Genomic DNA, 15,955 nt, shown 5'->3' with positions numbered 1-15,955 from the left:
AAGCCCGCACGGATTTGTTTTTGGATCACTCCCAAAAGGCCTCAAACTAATTGGGGTTAGACAGGAATTATATACACCTTCCAACTTCCCTCAAATGTCCGATGTGGGATAGGTTTGTACTAACAAACCTTCCCCTCAAACCGAGACCACATCGAAACACATAATGGGCTCCGACTCAGACGGATCGTCGGCCCCACTCAAACATGGGTCTCGCAAATCGGACCAGACCCGATGCCAACTTGGCTTTGATACCACTTGTCAGGATTGTCGGCGTCGGCAAACATTAGTTTGATATTGTCCGCTTTGGGTCAAGTCCGCACAGATTTGTTTTTGGGTCACTCCCAAAAGGCCTCAAACTAATTGGGGTTGGACATGAATTATATACACCTTCCAACCTTCCACAAATGTCCGATGTGGGATAGGTTTGTACTAACAGTATATTAGTATAATGTGTTTGGAACATAATTTTATCCCACTTCCTTCTTCTAGGAATTCATTTGTCTCTTTCTATAGAATTCAAGCATAAAACTGTTGTTACTTTTTCTATACAAGTATAATGATTGAAACTGCAAGAAACAAATGAACGAAATAATACAAAATTTCATCAAAACATAGCTTAGCCACAAACTTATCCAACAAAAGGACATAAACATAAGCAATAAAGTAAACCATGTCCAAAGGGAATAATGGTGTTAATTATTAGTTAATAATGACAGGTAAAACAGAAACCTAACATTTTATTGTTAAATGTATATGGGGATTCTATAGTTTTCTCAGATAATTTGTCTTTAATTATCAGTCATCCACATGGGCCATGCCCAATCTTCTTTAGAAAAGTATAGTATACTTCCCAATCCCTTTCTTAATTTTGTAGGTATGGGCTAGATAATTTACAATACAGCGTATTAGTTTAACTTCATCGATGCATGTTGCGAATATCAATAATTTATCATTATTCACATGGAATTATTTGACTAAAAACACAAGATAATTAATAAATAAATAAGGGCATACATTTTCGTTGACTTCACAAAGAATTTTGGATATAGTTATAGTTTAATCATAAAAAATCATCAAAAGTTTGTCGTGACAAATAATAGTAAGACTCTTCAATTGATACAAACTTGAAATAATAAGACCTTCTGATTAAAAGTTATGATTAATCTTATCTTTTGTTCAGTTACGTTTTCTTTAAAAAAATTGACTGATGAAAATGTATCTTATCTCCTTTCATAAATGTCAAGAATAATTACATTTCGTGATTAACTATCTCTCCTTTATTCATATAACTAATTTAATATCAGACAAATCCTATTATTACTTATCTCATATTATATCTCGTTACTATCTTATGTAAGAAATCAAACTTCCCATAAATATAAATAATTAAACACATATACAACAATTTAGACAGAGAGTAACATTTATTTCGTGTAACCTAAAATAATTTATTTTATTCAAAAAAATGCATTACTATTTACTGTTTTATTATGATAAGAAAAAACATATAACATGTAGCCCCCACTTTCTGAAAGTATTTCTTTGTCAAATGACCATTATTATATTGAAAATTACTTTTTGTCACCTTTTGACATTCTTGAATTATGGTGGCCCTATATTCTGGCTTGTTTGAGTCCACCACTCATGTTACCAGATTCCCAAATAAAGTTACTCTACCAATAAAAATCATGATCTCAAAGCTCGAAGAATAAGTATTAATTAAATAATTATCATTCAACATAAAAACATTTAGTTAATTTTACATTATGTCTGTCACACATTCATTAAATCTAGTAATTAAAAATTGACATCCAACCAAAAGCGACATTTCAGAATTTGGTACGATGAAATTCAAATTGATAGCAGAAGAAAAAAGTGCAACATGAAAGATGTACAAACAAATATTTCTATTATAACTCCATGATTCAGTTTCAAAGTAATGGTGGAATAAAAGATGATAATTGAATTAATGATGATTAGAGGAGAAGAAGGCTTCCCAAATCTCAGCAAAGACCTGAACAATAAGATTATGGTGATGGTATGAATTGAGAGAGAGAAAGCAGCGCAGCAAATTCTCCAAATCCGAAGCAGCGAAGATATGCTTCTCTACAATCATCTCCACCATTGAATTCCTGAAATCGGTGTACGGATCGCTGGAGCGCTTCACCACCGCCAAGCTGTCCTCCACCGTGGATGGCATTTGCCACGTGTCGTCTTCGTACTCGCCGTCGCTGCTAAACAGCCCGTTGACATACTTGCAATCGGGAAATCGGTTATCGAAAGCCCGCTTTTTGTAACGCGCTTTTCTCCTGCCTCTTTTGCCCCTCGGGAAATCGTAGAAGTTGTTGATGATGGGGGAGGCCGGGGGGCATTTTCGACCATTGACGACGTCGGGAGAGAGGAGTGCGTAGCTGAATCGTGGGGAGAAATGAGACGGCGCAACCACGTCGGAGATTTGGTCTTTGGATTTGCATGATCGGAGCATGCGCCGGATGCGGATTTTCAGGCTGTTCTCCGCCATATTAATATTAGTGGTGGGTGGTGGTGAGGGGGGAAATGCTGACTCATTTCATATCTATATATATAGGGAGAGTAATTCAAATAAAGACTGTTTCAATAAATAAATCATTGTATCTGAATTTGAATTTTACTTGCTACTCTTGGAATATTGCTTATGTATATATTTAAGAAAAGTCACAATTATATATCCCTCTGATTTTACTTCAAATTAACTGAAATAATAATATCAACATTAATTAAAGCTTGAATTAATTTAGAGGCAATTAGAGGGTGGGCGTTTCAATAGATAATTTATTAAATTATTATGCCATTCTAGCTAGATTGATTATCCAACATATATACTTAATGATTGCAAATTTAACGTTTTCGATAGTTTTGTTGGGTACACAATATTCTATCCACACCAACTTCTACTCCCCAAATTGAGCATTATAATAAATCACCCGACATTTGAGTTCTTAATTATTTTATATTTTTGGCTCTAATATGATTCTTTACTCAATTCTAGTATTATAGCCACTTTTTCTTCATTGTTCATATATTGTAGTACACCATATTATTAATTCTTGATTGTCATACAGTTACTTTTTAAACTAAGCTAATTTATTCAAAAATGTCACAACAATTGAACAATGTTTGAAGGGTAGATTGATATATCTGGTAGGCACATAGACAAATATCTGTCACTTCTATGTAATAACGAAAGCAACAGCGAAAAATATTTAAAATTCTATTTTTTTTTTTCCATGTAAAAATTCCTACCATCCACACGATTCCTCCTTTATAATGGAAAGGATGCGCCAATATAAGTTTTAAATTTAAAAATAAAAAATCTCTAACTAACACCATGAGTTGGCCAAGTCTGACTACTGAGTTCTGAATAAGGGAGAAACCTTTTTGAAAAATTTGTTTTTATGAGTAGAAAATGATGAGAGCACTTTTGCCGTTTTTGTCGTCACTGTTGTCTCCTTTAATGGGGTGAATCCAGGTGCTATATGTATAAATTAATTTCTTCGAGGTCTGTTAAAGTTAGGGATATTGCTTTCGTTATTGACTTATGATTTCATGAGATTTGTGCAGTCGTTAATTTTGTTTGAAAAATTGAAGTAGAAATTACACTATTTAAATTTGTTATGTAAGTCTATAAATTAAAGGTTTAGTTTACACAAGGGAAATATAATTTGAGATAATTATAATAATGATAAAATTCCAACTCCACTACTTCCCTTTTCCCTGTAAAGAGTCGCTACACTCAATAAAAATAAATGCATTTTGGTTTTATATTAAAATTGCTCTCTTTATCTGTACCATGATTAAGTAATTTATGTTGAAGGTGCTTTTCCTTGGAGATATTTTCTGAATTAATTCTTAATTTATGGAGTATTTAATTTATTTAGGCTACCCATACTTCAAAATTACTCCATCCATCCGCGAATAGGAGTCCCGTTTTTTTCATTTTAGTCCGTCCACGAATAGGAATCCCGGTTCACTACTACCATAAATGGTAATAGGAGTAATAACTATCTCTTTATAAATGATTTCATTATCTATGCATTGATAAACAATGATGTGACTCAGATTGTTTCCAGCATTCCATGTATATATGCCACTTCAAATGATTAATTGTCTCAAAAATCATGAATTTAAAGTGAGTTTGTACGATTACATCCAACTTACTAGTAAAAGAAGAAAGATAGTTTAGCGGCTGGGATCATTATAGAAGAATTGGAATATTTGGTTTTAATTTAAATTAACAAAACGTACGAACAAAACTTGGTCTCCCGTGATTGTGAGTCATAGTATACATGTACTCCTATTAACTAATACTCCCTCCGTCCGCAAATAGGAGTCCCGTTTTTTCATTTTAGTCCGTCCGCGAATATGAGTCCCAGTTCACATTTACCATAAATGATAATAGGGTCCCACCTTCCACTAACTCATTTCACTCAAATTTCATTTAAAACTAATATATACAAGTGGGACTTTTATTTCACTCACTTTTTTCCATCCATTTTTCTTAACATTTCTTAAAATCCGTGCCGCCCATTAATGTGACTCCTAATGACGGACGGAGGGAGTAATTGGAGTGTACGTAAAAAACTGAGTAATTTATTTTTCGAAAAAATGGGAGCCTTATTTAATGGTATAAATTAAATTAAATAGATAACTGTGCCTTAGGACAAATTTTCGTAAATGTTTAATAGGGTCCCACCTTCCACTAACTCATTTCACTCACATTTCATTTAAAACTAATATATACAAGTGGGACTTTTATTTCACTCACTTTTTTCCATCCATTTTTCTTAACATTTCTTAAAATCCGTGCCGCCCATTAATGTGACTCCTAATGACGGACGGAGGGAGTAATTGGAGTGTACGTAAAAAACTGAGTAATTTATTTTTCGAAAAAATGGGAGCCTTATTTAATGGTATAAATTAAATTAAATAGATAACTGTGCCTTAGGACAAATTTTCGTAAATGTTTAACTTTGCACAAAAATTACAAGATTAATTTACATTATGTACGGATTTTCGTTGGTTCAAATTTTGTATACAGTTGTCAATTGTTTCCCAAATTAATAGTAAGATCGGACATAAAAAAATGATGTACTGGATAATGTAAGTTGGATTGTCTGGCCATTTCAACTAGCTAGTCGAGAGAGTATTTATTTGTCTTATTGGTTAGCTTCAGTGACATTAATTTGCCGAAAATATATATGGGTGCACTCTTAAGTTTTATTGATGCTAATTAGCCGGTTCACTCCAAACCCCAACTAACTCACTTTATTTTGGAAAAATTGTACTTAAATCAAATCCAGCAAAATAATACTATCACACAAGACTGATTTCCGATTAAATTGATGGCGTCGTGCAAGCTAATTTTTTGATTCACGGCTGCAGTTTGTTACTCGACGTGAAAATCAAATTATGGTTGTGCTTTAATCCACATTGTAGATTAATCACGTGGTTTAAAATCACGAGGGGTGTCATAGTTTGGTTTGTGCTTTCTTCGAAATCTTTCTCGGTTTCTAACTTTGTTTTACATGTCACAAAACTCATGCGGAATGATGAAACAACTACAGATCAAGGACGATTGGCTCGGAGGAATCTTGCCCAGCCTAAGCTCAATTATAGGCATGGTTTATTCTCCAGGAATATTAAACACCAAAGCTCGATTATTCAAATTCGGTACTGGAGTAAAAGACGATCAATGTATGTGCTGTAAAGAAGACCCGAAAACTGATGAACATCTCTTCTTCAGCTACAAGATCTCAAGCAACTTCTGGTACTATTGCAGTGATCGGTGGAATATCTCCCTCTGTCTTCCTAATTAATCAGGAGCTTGCCTCATGTCCTGGCTTGGTATTCCTCTTAGCAATGTTGAAAAATAAATATAGATTGTCTTGTTCTATGTTATTTCTTAGTCAATTTGGGATATCCGTAATAAGAACGTTTTCTAAAAGTTCAAGCCTAACTAGAATTTTGAGAAGAAATTTACTTTTTAGCGCATTGGATCTTGGGTGAGAGGATGGTGCTCGGAGTTTCCATTCTCATCGAAACATGTTATGGAAAACTTTGAAAATATTGGTAAGGTAAAAGTTACTCCCTCCGTCCCAAGATATTAAAACCCTTTCTTTTAGGCACAGGAATTTAGGAGATGTTGTTTTGTGGTGTAAGTGGAGTTGGTAATAAAGTAATTTTTTACCATAAATAGAAATGACTCAAGTATGTTGGGACACCCAAAAATGGTATATGAGTCTAATATCTTGGGACTGAGGGAGTATGACTTTTGCACATACTGGCTCTTCGGTATACGGTATTATGGTTTTGGTAAGTGATAAGGCTAATTTCATGCATCGGTTATGTGATGAAAAGTCACCATTTACTGGGTCTAACACAAATTTTAAGCCAGGTGTGTGAAGGAATTCGCCAGGTCCAGGAAGAACTGAATGCAGTGGACCAGCGAAGGAAAGAGGCGGAAAGTGAGCAGAATCAAGAAGAAAATGGCTAGACGAAGGGAGTCCAAAGCTGAGGGCAAAGAAGACTATTCCCACAAGAGAGCCCCTGCTGGACCCACTTCCACGCCTATATAAAGAGGAGCATGCAACACATGATATACATGATTTAGCTCTCAGCTCACACACACACTCACACACTTGGGAAAATGGGGATTCTGGGGTAGTTTAGAGGTTCATTTTCGAGAAATTCTGTTGCAACACCGTCCTCAAGGAGGGCGAAGATACAATTGTTTACCTTTCAGTTTTTGCGCTTTGATTTCCGTCGAACTTCACCATTTTCGAAGTCGACTGCTCGTTGCTACTTATCGTTTATCTATGAATTTTATTTTACGTCATGATGGTGTTGATTTTGTGCTGATTTACGTTGATTCTATGTTTTGAGGTTTTATTTCGGAGGTTGATTGTTGTTCTCTGCTTGGATGTTTCTGTACTTGATCTGCGAAATTTGTTGTTGATCTGTGGTGAATCGGCGAATCTATAGTTATGGTGATGATTTTAATCGGAGTTTGTCTCGGATGCTTGGATCCGGAGTGGATTTAGCATCCGAAGTGTGGATCTAAACAGGGGAAATGAGTAGTGCATGGATTTTTGATTTTCTGCTTTCATTTTTACTTTATTTCGTCTAGTAGTCGTAGATCTGCTTTAGTTTTAACTGTTCTTCGTTTTGTGGTCTTTAATTCCGTCTGCTTCGTTTCGATTTACGTTCTCGCTTTGTTTTTACTGGTTGTTTCATGCCAAATGTTGGAGAAGATGATGTCGCTGTTAGTTGGTCCTTAGGTTAGTTATTTTGCAGTCTTTCATCCGTACTTTACCTTTTCAGAAAATGGTCCCCACCTTTAGTTGTTTTCCTAGGTCTAGGTAAATTTAGGAAGTATTTCTTTCGATCCAGTTGTTAGAGTAGCATATTTTAATTACCAAGTCTAGGATAAAGAGCTCAACCCTAAAATTGTGTGGCAGCAGCCAACACAAAAATAGTCCCCAAATCCTTGAACATGTTTACTTGCGCATTCATCTCTGTGGATTCGATCGCTACTTCCACGTACTAGTTTCTTTTAGCTAAACGGGTTGAGGTTTTTTGAAGAGGAAGTTAAGGAAGTGATTGTGTGCCCGACGACAGGTAGCTCAAGGTTCTCTGAGTTCCTAGACCAGTGTCTAGCGGATTTCTTGAACCGAGGGTTTTCTTCAGTATTTTTTATTTTTTATTTTTTATTTTTTAAGAGCACGTTTTCACTAATCATCATTAGCTTCTAGACACTCCAAAAAAAGAAAGGACTCTTCAGTAAGGTAGACCATACCTATTCATTCCTAACTATGAGTTGGCCAAGTCTAACTGCTGAGTTTCGAATAAGGGAGAAACTTTCTTGAAAAATTTGTTTTTAAAATTTGTGTCATTCTTAAAGAGTCTATTTTAATGAAATAAATAGTGTGTATTTGTTTGTATCGAATTGGTAGATGGGCCCACAACTCAAAAGCCCAACTTACCACGCGTTACCAGATTTATTAAAACTAGTGGGAATTAGTACTTGGGTTGTGTCGGCCTACTATTGAAAGGCCCAACTTACCACGCTTTATCAGATTATTAAAAGCCCACTATCCGAAGGCCCACTTTACCACGCGTTGAAAATTTACGAATTCAAGTCACATCTAAATCTCTAATACTCTAGTTGGTAGTCTTCTCATTGATCATTTATAAAATAAATGGTAATTTCAAACAGGAATTTTGTTCCATAAAATCATTAACTTTTCTAAAAATTTATTATTTTTCATAAATTATTATTAAAGTGGTATGAAAAATCACAAAATTAAGCTTCGGTTGGTTTTTCCTTCCGACGGAATTGCGTGGCATTTTTAATTCGTTAATCAGATATTTCCTCAAATACCCGAAACATACCATATTAGAAATGAATCACTCACCCCTTAAAAGGCCTCATAAGGGGGAGGGTTATCCATCCTTATATAGCATAGATAGGATCATCACCAAGCCGGTGTGGGACAAGATATTAGAAATTTAACAAAACATTTTTCCAAATACGCAGACCATTTCCATTTTTCCGATTCAAAGTACTCTAACTTAGACAGCTCTAAACTTTGATTTTTGTCAATCAAATTCTTAGATTTATCGAAAAAACTAGGAAAGGAAATGGCATGTAAGGATTTAAATGTATGGTGTGTACGTGCAGACTTTACGAGCGTCTTTTTTTTTTAACTTTACGAGCGCCTAGATCGATCGTATTTTACCGGAAAAATTTTAATCGGGACGGGATGTGAAAAAACACGCTCCACCAAATTCTATTGATAGTGAAAATGAAACTGTATATTATAAATACAGTATAAATTTATAATAAATAAATAAATTTCATACTGCTTAAAATTGAAAATAAGATTATTCTCGTGGTCCGTGAAAATATTTTTTCATAAATAAATTTCATACTGCTTACGTAAGGGATGAGATAGGCGACATTTCACTTTAATCTATCACTGGTGTAACTAAATTTCCCTATATGCTTTACACACACAACTGACACAACCACCATTCCGATCCGTAGCTACTTTTCATTTAATTTTATGATTTTTTTTTTATGGCATTACGTGTATGCGTGCTTCTTTTAGAAGAAGTTTCAACTTTTTATCAAGTATAAATAAAATAGGCAAGAAGATAATTTGAACTTTTGGTTGTTTTTTTATCTTATTTTATTTAAATTTTACATATTTTAAGAATGAGAGAGTGACGAAGTTGATTCCCAAATCTAGCCCATCTAAAGTGGAAAGTGGCACTATCAGCCGGCGTTTCTAGAACACCATTATTTGATTGGTTTTTATAACTATTCAACATGTATGTCACCAAGGCAAGAGTATGGTTATGCTTTTCACATTAATTTTAGTTTTCTTATACTATATTAATTGGAGTAGCACGAAATAGTACTCCCCCGTATGCGGAAAATAGGACACTAGGACACATTTGTTATTTTTTATTGTCCATAAAAAATAGGCACATTCAAAAAATGAAAGTTTTTAACAACTTTTCTCTTACTTTTTTATCCTCTCTTACTAATAATATGGACCCACATTCCACTAACACTACTTCTCTCTTAGAGCATCTCCAATGTCGGCCGTCCCGGCAGACGTCCGACCGGCGTGTCGGTCGTCCGCCACTAGGGCTCGGGGCGGCGGACGGACGTGAGGAGCTGACACCGCTCATCCGCGGCTGAGGCGGGAAGTCCGTGCGGACATCCGCCATTGCAGCAACGACGCTGACTTCCGATTTTTTTATTTAAAAAAAAAACTCTACATATACAGCTCGTTGAACTTCATTTCATTCGCACCACTTGTGTTAACGAGTTCTCTCCCTCTAAAATTTCTATTCTCAGTATATCCAAAATGACTAGTAGTGGTGCGGGCGGGCGGGCAAATTAATGAAGAGGTGCAGGTTGTTATGCAACGGGAGATAAATCGCCTGATACGCGAGGCCTTGCAGCGGCAATAGCAGTCAGTGGTACCTCGCCCCATACATCGTCGAGCTATAGTACCTCGGGACCACATCGCTGCACATCATCGGTTGTTTGCAGACTACCTCGCTTTGGAGCCGTGTTTTGGGGATAACTTATTCTGGTGACGTTTTAGGATGCATTGTCCGCTATTTATGCGTATCGTGAGTGCTTTAGATCATCGATACAAGTATTTCAGGTTCAGGGAGGATGCGGTTGGTAAACCCGGTCACACGCCCATACAGAAGTGCACTGCCGCAATCAGGCAGCTGGTGTACGGAGGCGCAGCCGACATGTTCGACGAGTACCTCCACATTGGCGTGTCGACAACCCGCGAGTGTTTGCAGTTTTTTTGCGAGGGTGTTAGAGAGATATTCGGGGCTTGGTATCTTCGGAAGCCCAGCCCCGAAGACTGCCATCAGCTGATAGATATGCACGGGTCGGTGCACGGGTTTTCCGGGATGTTGGACAACATAGATTGTATGCATTGGGAGTGTAAGAATTGTCCTGCCGCCTGGAAAGGGGTATACACTACCGGCTTCAAAGGCAAACATCCCACGATGATCCTTGAAGTTGTAGCTGACTACCGGCTGTGGATATGGCATACGTATTTTGGAGTAGCCGGGTCAAACAACGACATCAACGTCCTTCAGTCGTCGCCCCTTTTCAACAACCAGTGCATGAGCGTTGGTCCCGCCATCAGTTTCATCGCCAACGGCAACCAGCACAATATGAGCTACTATTTGGCAGATGGGATATACCCAAACTGACCGTCATGGTGAAGACGATCAAATGCCCATCAAAAGATAAAAAGATCTATTTTGTGGGTCGTCAGGAGGTAGCACGCAAGGATGTGGAGCGGGCATTTGGTGTGTTCTAGAGTTAATGGGCGGCAGTGAAAGGTCCTTCACGACTGTAGTATATTGACAGCATCGCTGATGCATGCACGCATGTTTATTCTGCACAACATGATTGTCGAAAGTGAAGGTCCTGAACTGACTCAGTGGACCAATGAAGATGCTATGGGTGCCGGTCCAAGCCACGGCGTGGGCACCGCGAATGTACGTATGGGGATACCCCATGGAGAAGTCGATCGGATCCGCGCATTTGCTGACATGCGCCAATCACAAGCCCATGTACGACTTCAGAACGATATCGTTGAAGAGCTATGGACGCGGAGGGTGGACGTTGATATTTTAATTTTCTTTTGTTTGCATTGTAATTTTTTTTATTATAATTATGTATGTTTTTTTAATGAAGTTGTTGCATATTCTCCATCCGTATTGGTGTCGAAATTTTATTTCCGTAACGTAAATTGCATATTTGTGAATTTGTGAATTTTTTTATTGCAGAAAGTTCACACGGGAAGTCCTTGGGAATATCCGTCATTGTGCAGTGGAATGTCCTTATGACGTGGCAGTGCAGTGGGAGGTCCTTATGACGTGGCAAGAAGTGTTTTTGGGAAGTCCAATGGGATATCCGTCCCATTTGAGATGCTCTTACTTTTTTTCCTTGTCTCTTACTTTTTTCCTTTTTCTCTTACTTTACCAATTCTATATTAAATATGTGCCATTCACAGTGCCCTATTTTTCATAGATAGAGGGAGTATGACCGAGTGGCTTCCTTAATTAAATGATCAAAAGATTAATATATGGATATAGACCAAATTTGAATCCTCATATCAGTTATCTCATCCTTCCATATTTTTATAAATCAACTAGTGAATAGTTACTTAATAGACACATTTATTCTAACCACCAAAAAATAGTGACGTATTGACTTTTTAATTCGAAGGCACACCAATATGATTATAAAACGACCATACGGCATTTAAAGTTAAACAAATGGGACTAATGAACCCTTCAACATCCTTAGACAACACTTAATAAAAAATGACCAACAAATGTTAAAAGCAATTGAAAAACTGCATCAGCCAAAACTGCCACATTAAATCAACAACCATTGTCCCTCTCTTCTCCATCTCTCGTTCCAATTCCAATTCTAACTATTTCTCTCTCTATCTGTAAGCAACCACATATATATATATGTCTTCGATCCTGTCATCACAGAGCGTGGTTTTGGCCACCGCCATGGCGGTTTCCGGCACAGTAATTCTTCTCGCAGCTCGCCGCCACCAGAAGCCGCCGTCGTCGACTGTCAATTTTCCACGGCCACCATCTTGCATCATCTCTTCTTCAGGTATGTATTCGTATCAACTTTTATTTCCATTTTCTATTTATTTTCTGCTTCTACAAATATTTAAATATAATTTGCATGCTCAAAACGGGTAATGAAAATTGAAAAGACAACATTTTTGGAGTAGGGAAAACTGATCTAGAATATTCAATTTCTTTGTCCAAGAATCATGGATATAAATCCTATGTGTGTTTTTTTGTGTATATGCAATGATTTGTGTATTTTATTTGGACACTAGTTGTGAAATGTGTTATTGGAATATGTGGTATTTGATGATGAGAAAAAAATATTATTTATAAAAAGAAATCCTATAAAATTATTACTCCATAAAAAATGAGTAAATGTAGTGCATGTGGACAGATGAAGGGAAGAAAAGAAATAAGAAGAAGAAGAAGGTGCACTTTGCAGAAGATGTGGTGGACCCAAGAGGAAACAGCGAAGAATACAGGAAATCACAGAAAGCTAATTTCAATAAATATTCAAATTCAACCACTTTAAACAAAGGTAGGAGAAATCAAGAAATGCCAGCCAATAGAGTGGCCCTTTACAATGGCATTTTGAGAGATAGAGTCCACCAAAAGGTTGCATATTCATGTTGATTGAGATTAATTTCCCCTTTTCTTCTTGTAACAAGAATTGGTTTGTTAATATAGTTGGGGATTTGATATGAGTTGGAAGCGTATCTCTCTTAGGAATTAGTTAGGTAGGTTGAGATCATGTACAAAGGTTTCTTTCTCAATTTGTCACTACAATTTGAAAGATTTGCACACATCAACTCTACTTGTTAGAGAGTTTGCATGTAAAAAAAACAAAGGGGATAGGATAATATTGCACATGATCTTCTTATTAGCTTTGTCATCTTTCCAAAATTCATTAGTACATTTTTACTCCTACTTCTCATGACCACAAAAAAAACCCTTAAAAGAATATTAACTACATGAATGTGGTATGAAATAAAGAGTAGGTGCTATGTGCCAATTTCTCTCACCCTTTAACAACTGCATAGAGGCCAAATAATTGGGTACTATATATTCCAATCAACTTAGGTTTGTGATTGACTCATTCTTTTACAACTTCCACCAATGTGCTGCTGTTAAGTGTCACAAGATTAGTGGACAGACCAATTGGTAATGACAATATTTACTCTCTTAAAAAAATTGAAATTCTACAAACTCTATGAGAGGATAATGTACTAAATTGATGCATGTGGCATCATCTTTGTCCTAACTTCTAATTCCCTTTCCCTTGTTTTGAATATTCGGAAGACGTTTATATTGACTAAGGAATATCGTATATGAATAGAGATAACAGGTTTAAATAGATATATTACTGGTGTTCGGTTTGCAGGATTGTATTAGGTGATTAAATATGTAGTTTGTTTGGTTTATGAGATTCAATCCCACAATTCAATCCTAGATGAATAATTATTGAATAATTAGTCATAGCTAACTCTCTATGACTAAAATAATCTCACAACTCAATCCTATATTATATCTTGGTATTATTTTATTTAGGAAATTGAACACCACCATTGTGTAGTGCTAGAGAATGAACGGTGTGTGAGTGACGGTCAGTGGTAGATGTTAAAAAAATTGAGGGTTTAATTTGTTAAATTAAAAAAATATATATTTTTAGATAATTCAAATTATTGAAGAGATTTTATAAAACAACTTATATGAAATTTGTATAAATTAAAAAATATTGTAGAACGATTTTTTTTTTAATACAAACATGGTAGAGACTTAAGCTCCTTAAAATCTTGTATGATATTGACCACTAGTGTCGTATAGTAGTAGTACTTATCTTATTCTCGTATATATGCGTGGGTGTGACTTGTGAGGTTAGCATGTTTGCTACTTCGATCCAAATTTTCTAGTACTTAATAAGAATAAAATTTATAAATTGTCATTTAAATTATATACTCCATGTCTTTTATTAAAATTTGATTTACCCTCATTTTTGGATACATTTCCTTTATACTCGACTTTCTTAACTTTCTTTTTTTCTACGCATTTCATTTACACTTTAATTATCCTCATTTTGCACATGAGCTACGTATAAGAAAATCAACAATAACTCATCATTATCTAAATTAATTAGTTAACTAAAAACAGCAAAATTAAGCTTTTTCTCTATTGATAAAATACACTAGCCTAACTTTATTAAAATTTATACCATGTGTTAATTTTATACGACAGACAAATATATAGTGGAGTTATATGTAGTATAAACATTCATGGGATCATTATGTATACAAAACTCAATCTTATTGCAAAACTAAAAGACAGCGGCTAATTTTAATTTATTTCAGAAAGAATGATCTAAAATGATAAAAAAAAATGACCTTCATAATTTTTTAATTCGAATTTTCTAAATTGAACTAAAAATGTCATGCAGTTCAATTTTAATCATAATTCACTATCAATGACTTCAACTTTTGAAGAAAAAAAAAAGTCTCTAACACAGGGTTAAATTAGCTACATCAGTAGTACTCTCTATTTTTGAAACTTTCAAATGAACTTGAAGTCATTGAGTTAATATGAAATCCTTGCATAAGTTTTGTAATTAAAAACCTTCAATCTGAAGTTAAATTAAAACAAAACATTCAAATACAACAACATAAGAATTATTGTAACATCGTTTTATAATCTGACTATAAGGGTTGAAACTTGAAAGGTACCACTCCACATGAAAGGCTTTTTACAGTGGAACATGACACATTCATGAAATATTTAAAGCAATATGACATATGCGAATCCAATGTTTGAGAAACCCATGTCCGTGACCTCACTACCTCATCAAATATTTTAAAAGATATGAAACCGTTTTCATATTGTACTTGGTTCTTGTAATGTCGCTTTTCATAAAGCAGTTATAAAGGCAAGAGGCACACATATTTATATTCTTCATTATGTGACTTTTTTAAAGCTATTGTTACTTTTATCATGACCAGATATTTTTTAATTATTTTTTTATCAGTGATCATATATGTGCTCACAATTGCAACATCAATTTTATTGATAAAGTGCTAAACTAAAATAATCATTTCATATATAGCACATCTTACAAATGAAATAATTTATATTATTTTGAATATGTGACTCAGATTTGTAATATACATATGCCAATTTCCCAGTGATGTGTAGTGTAATATAATGAAGAAAGAGATGCCGATATTTGCTGGTGCAGACCGACTTATAAAGGTGAGCAAAATATCCAAAAATTATATGTATATATATACCAATTCAAATTTTAGTTCGCTTTTTAGATTTGGTTTAGTGTTGATTTCATTTCTAGCAAATAATAATTTTTTCTGTTTGGATATGTAAAAATTGGAAGAAAAAAAAAATTAATAATATACTGTATCTGTTAATAGATGGTATTTAATTTTATTAAGATTGTTATGTTAAATTGTTGATAGTAGTACAATATGTATATTTTTTTATGTGAATTCAGGAAAAAATGATTTTTGAATTTTCATTTTTTTTTATATATTTGTACTATTTCAATTTATTTTGTTTGAATTTCGATCTTTTGAATAATTTGATATGATTCGGTATTCATTTTTAAAAAAATGAATTTTTGATTCGATTCTATTTCAGCGGAAAATCGAAACGAACCCAAATGTTCACCTCTATCGTCACACCATGCAGCCATATAATTAATCGAAATTTAATCAAGAAAATAATGAACCGATTAGTATAATTTTTGGATATATGAGTGCAAGTTTGCGTG

At 34.8% G+C, this 15,955-nt stretch overlaps 2 protein-coding genes across 2 annotated transcripts; one reads left to right on the top strand and one right to left on the bottom strand.

Moving 5' to 3' along the window:
* Window positions 1-1,827: 1,827 nt before the first annotated feature.
* OFP8 (ovate family protein 8) lies at window positions 1,828-2,616 on the bottom strand. The gene has a single exon (XM_048096059.2). The coding sequence runs from the start codon at window positions 2,519-2,521 to the stop codon at window positions 1,967-1,969; it is 555 nt and encodes a 184-aa protein (XP_047952016.1). The 5' UTR covers window positions 2,522-2,616; the 3' UTR covers window positions 1,828-1,966.
* A 9,256-nt stretch (window positions 2,617-11,872) lies between these two features.
* Window positions 11,873-13,069, top strand: LOC125197232 (uncharacterized). Its single transcript, XM_048095949.2, has 2 exons — window positions 11,873-12,223; window positions 12,581-13,069. The coding sequence occupies exons 1-2, from the start codon at window positions 12,070-12,072 to the stop codon at window positions 12,817-12,819; spliced, it is 393 nt and encodes a 130-aa protein (XP_047951906.1). The 5' UTR covers window positions 11,873-12,069; the 3' UTR covers window positions 12,820-13,069.
* The last annotated feature ends 2,886 nt before the right edge of the window (window positions 13,070-15,955 follow it).

The sequence above is a fragment of the Salvia hispanica genome, chromosome 4, assembly GCF_029641045.1.
Source record: "Salvia hispanica isolate PSC_SH4W2 chromosome 4, Shi_PSC_v1, whole genome shotgun sequence".
Lineage (NCBI taxonomy): Eukaryota > Viridiplantae > Streptophyta > Magnoliopsida > Lamiales > Lamiaceae > Salvia > Salvia hispanica.
The sequence above is the reverse complement of the archived record's forward strand: the minus strand, read 5'-3'. Positions and strand labels throughout refer to the sequence as shown.

Bases quoted from the DNA above. Each gene is read 5' to 3' on its own strand.
- OFP8 (XM_048096059.2), bottom strand. From the start codon at position 2,521: ATGGCGGAGAACAGCCTGAAAATCCGCATCCGGCGCATGCTCCGATCA.
- LOC125197232 (XM_048095949.2), top strand. From the start codon at position 12,070: ATGTCTTCGATCCTGTCATCACAGAGCGTGGTTTTGGCCACCGCCATG. The intron at 12,224-12,580 runs GTATGTATTCGT...GCATGTGGACAG, and splicing joins TTGCATCATCTCTTCTTCAG to ATGAAGGGAAGAAAAGAAAT.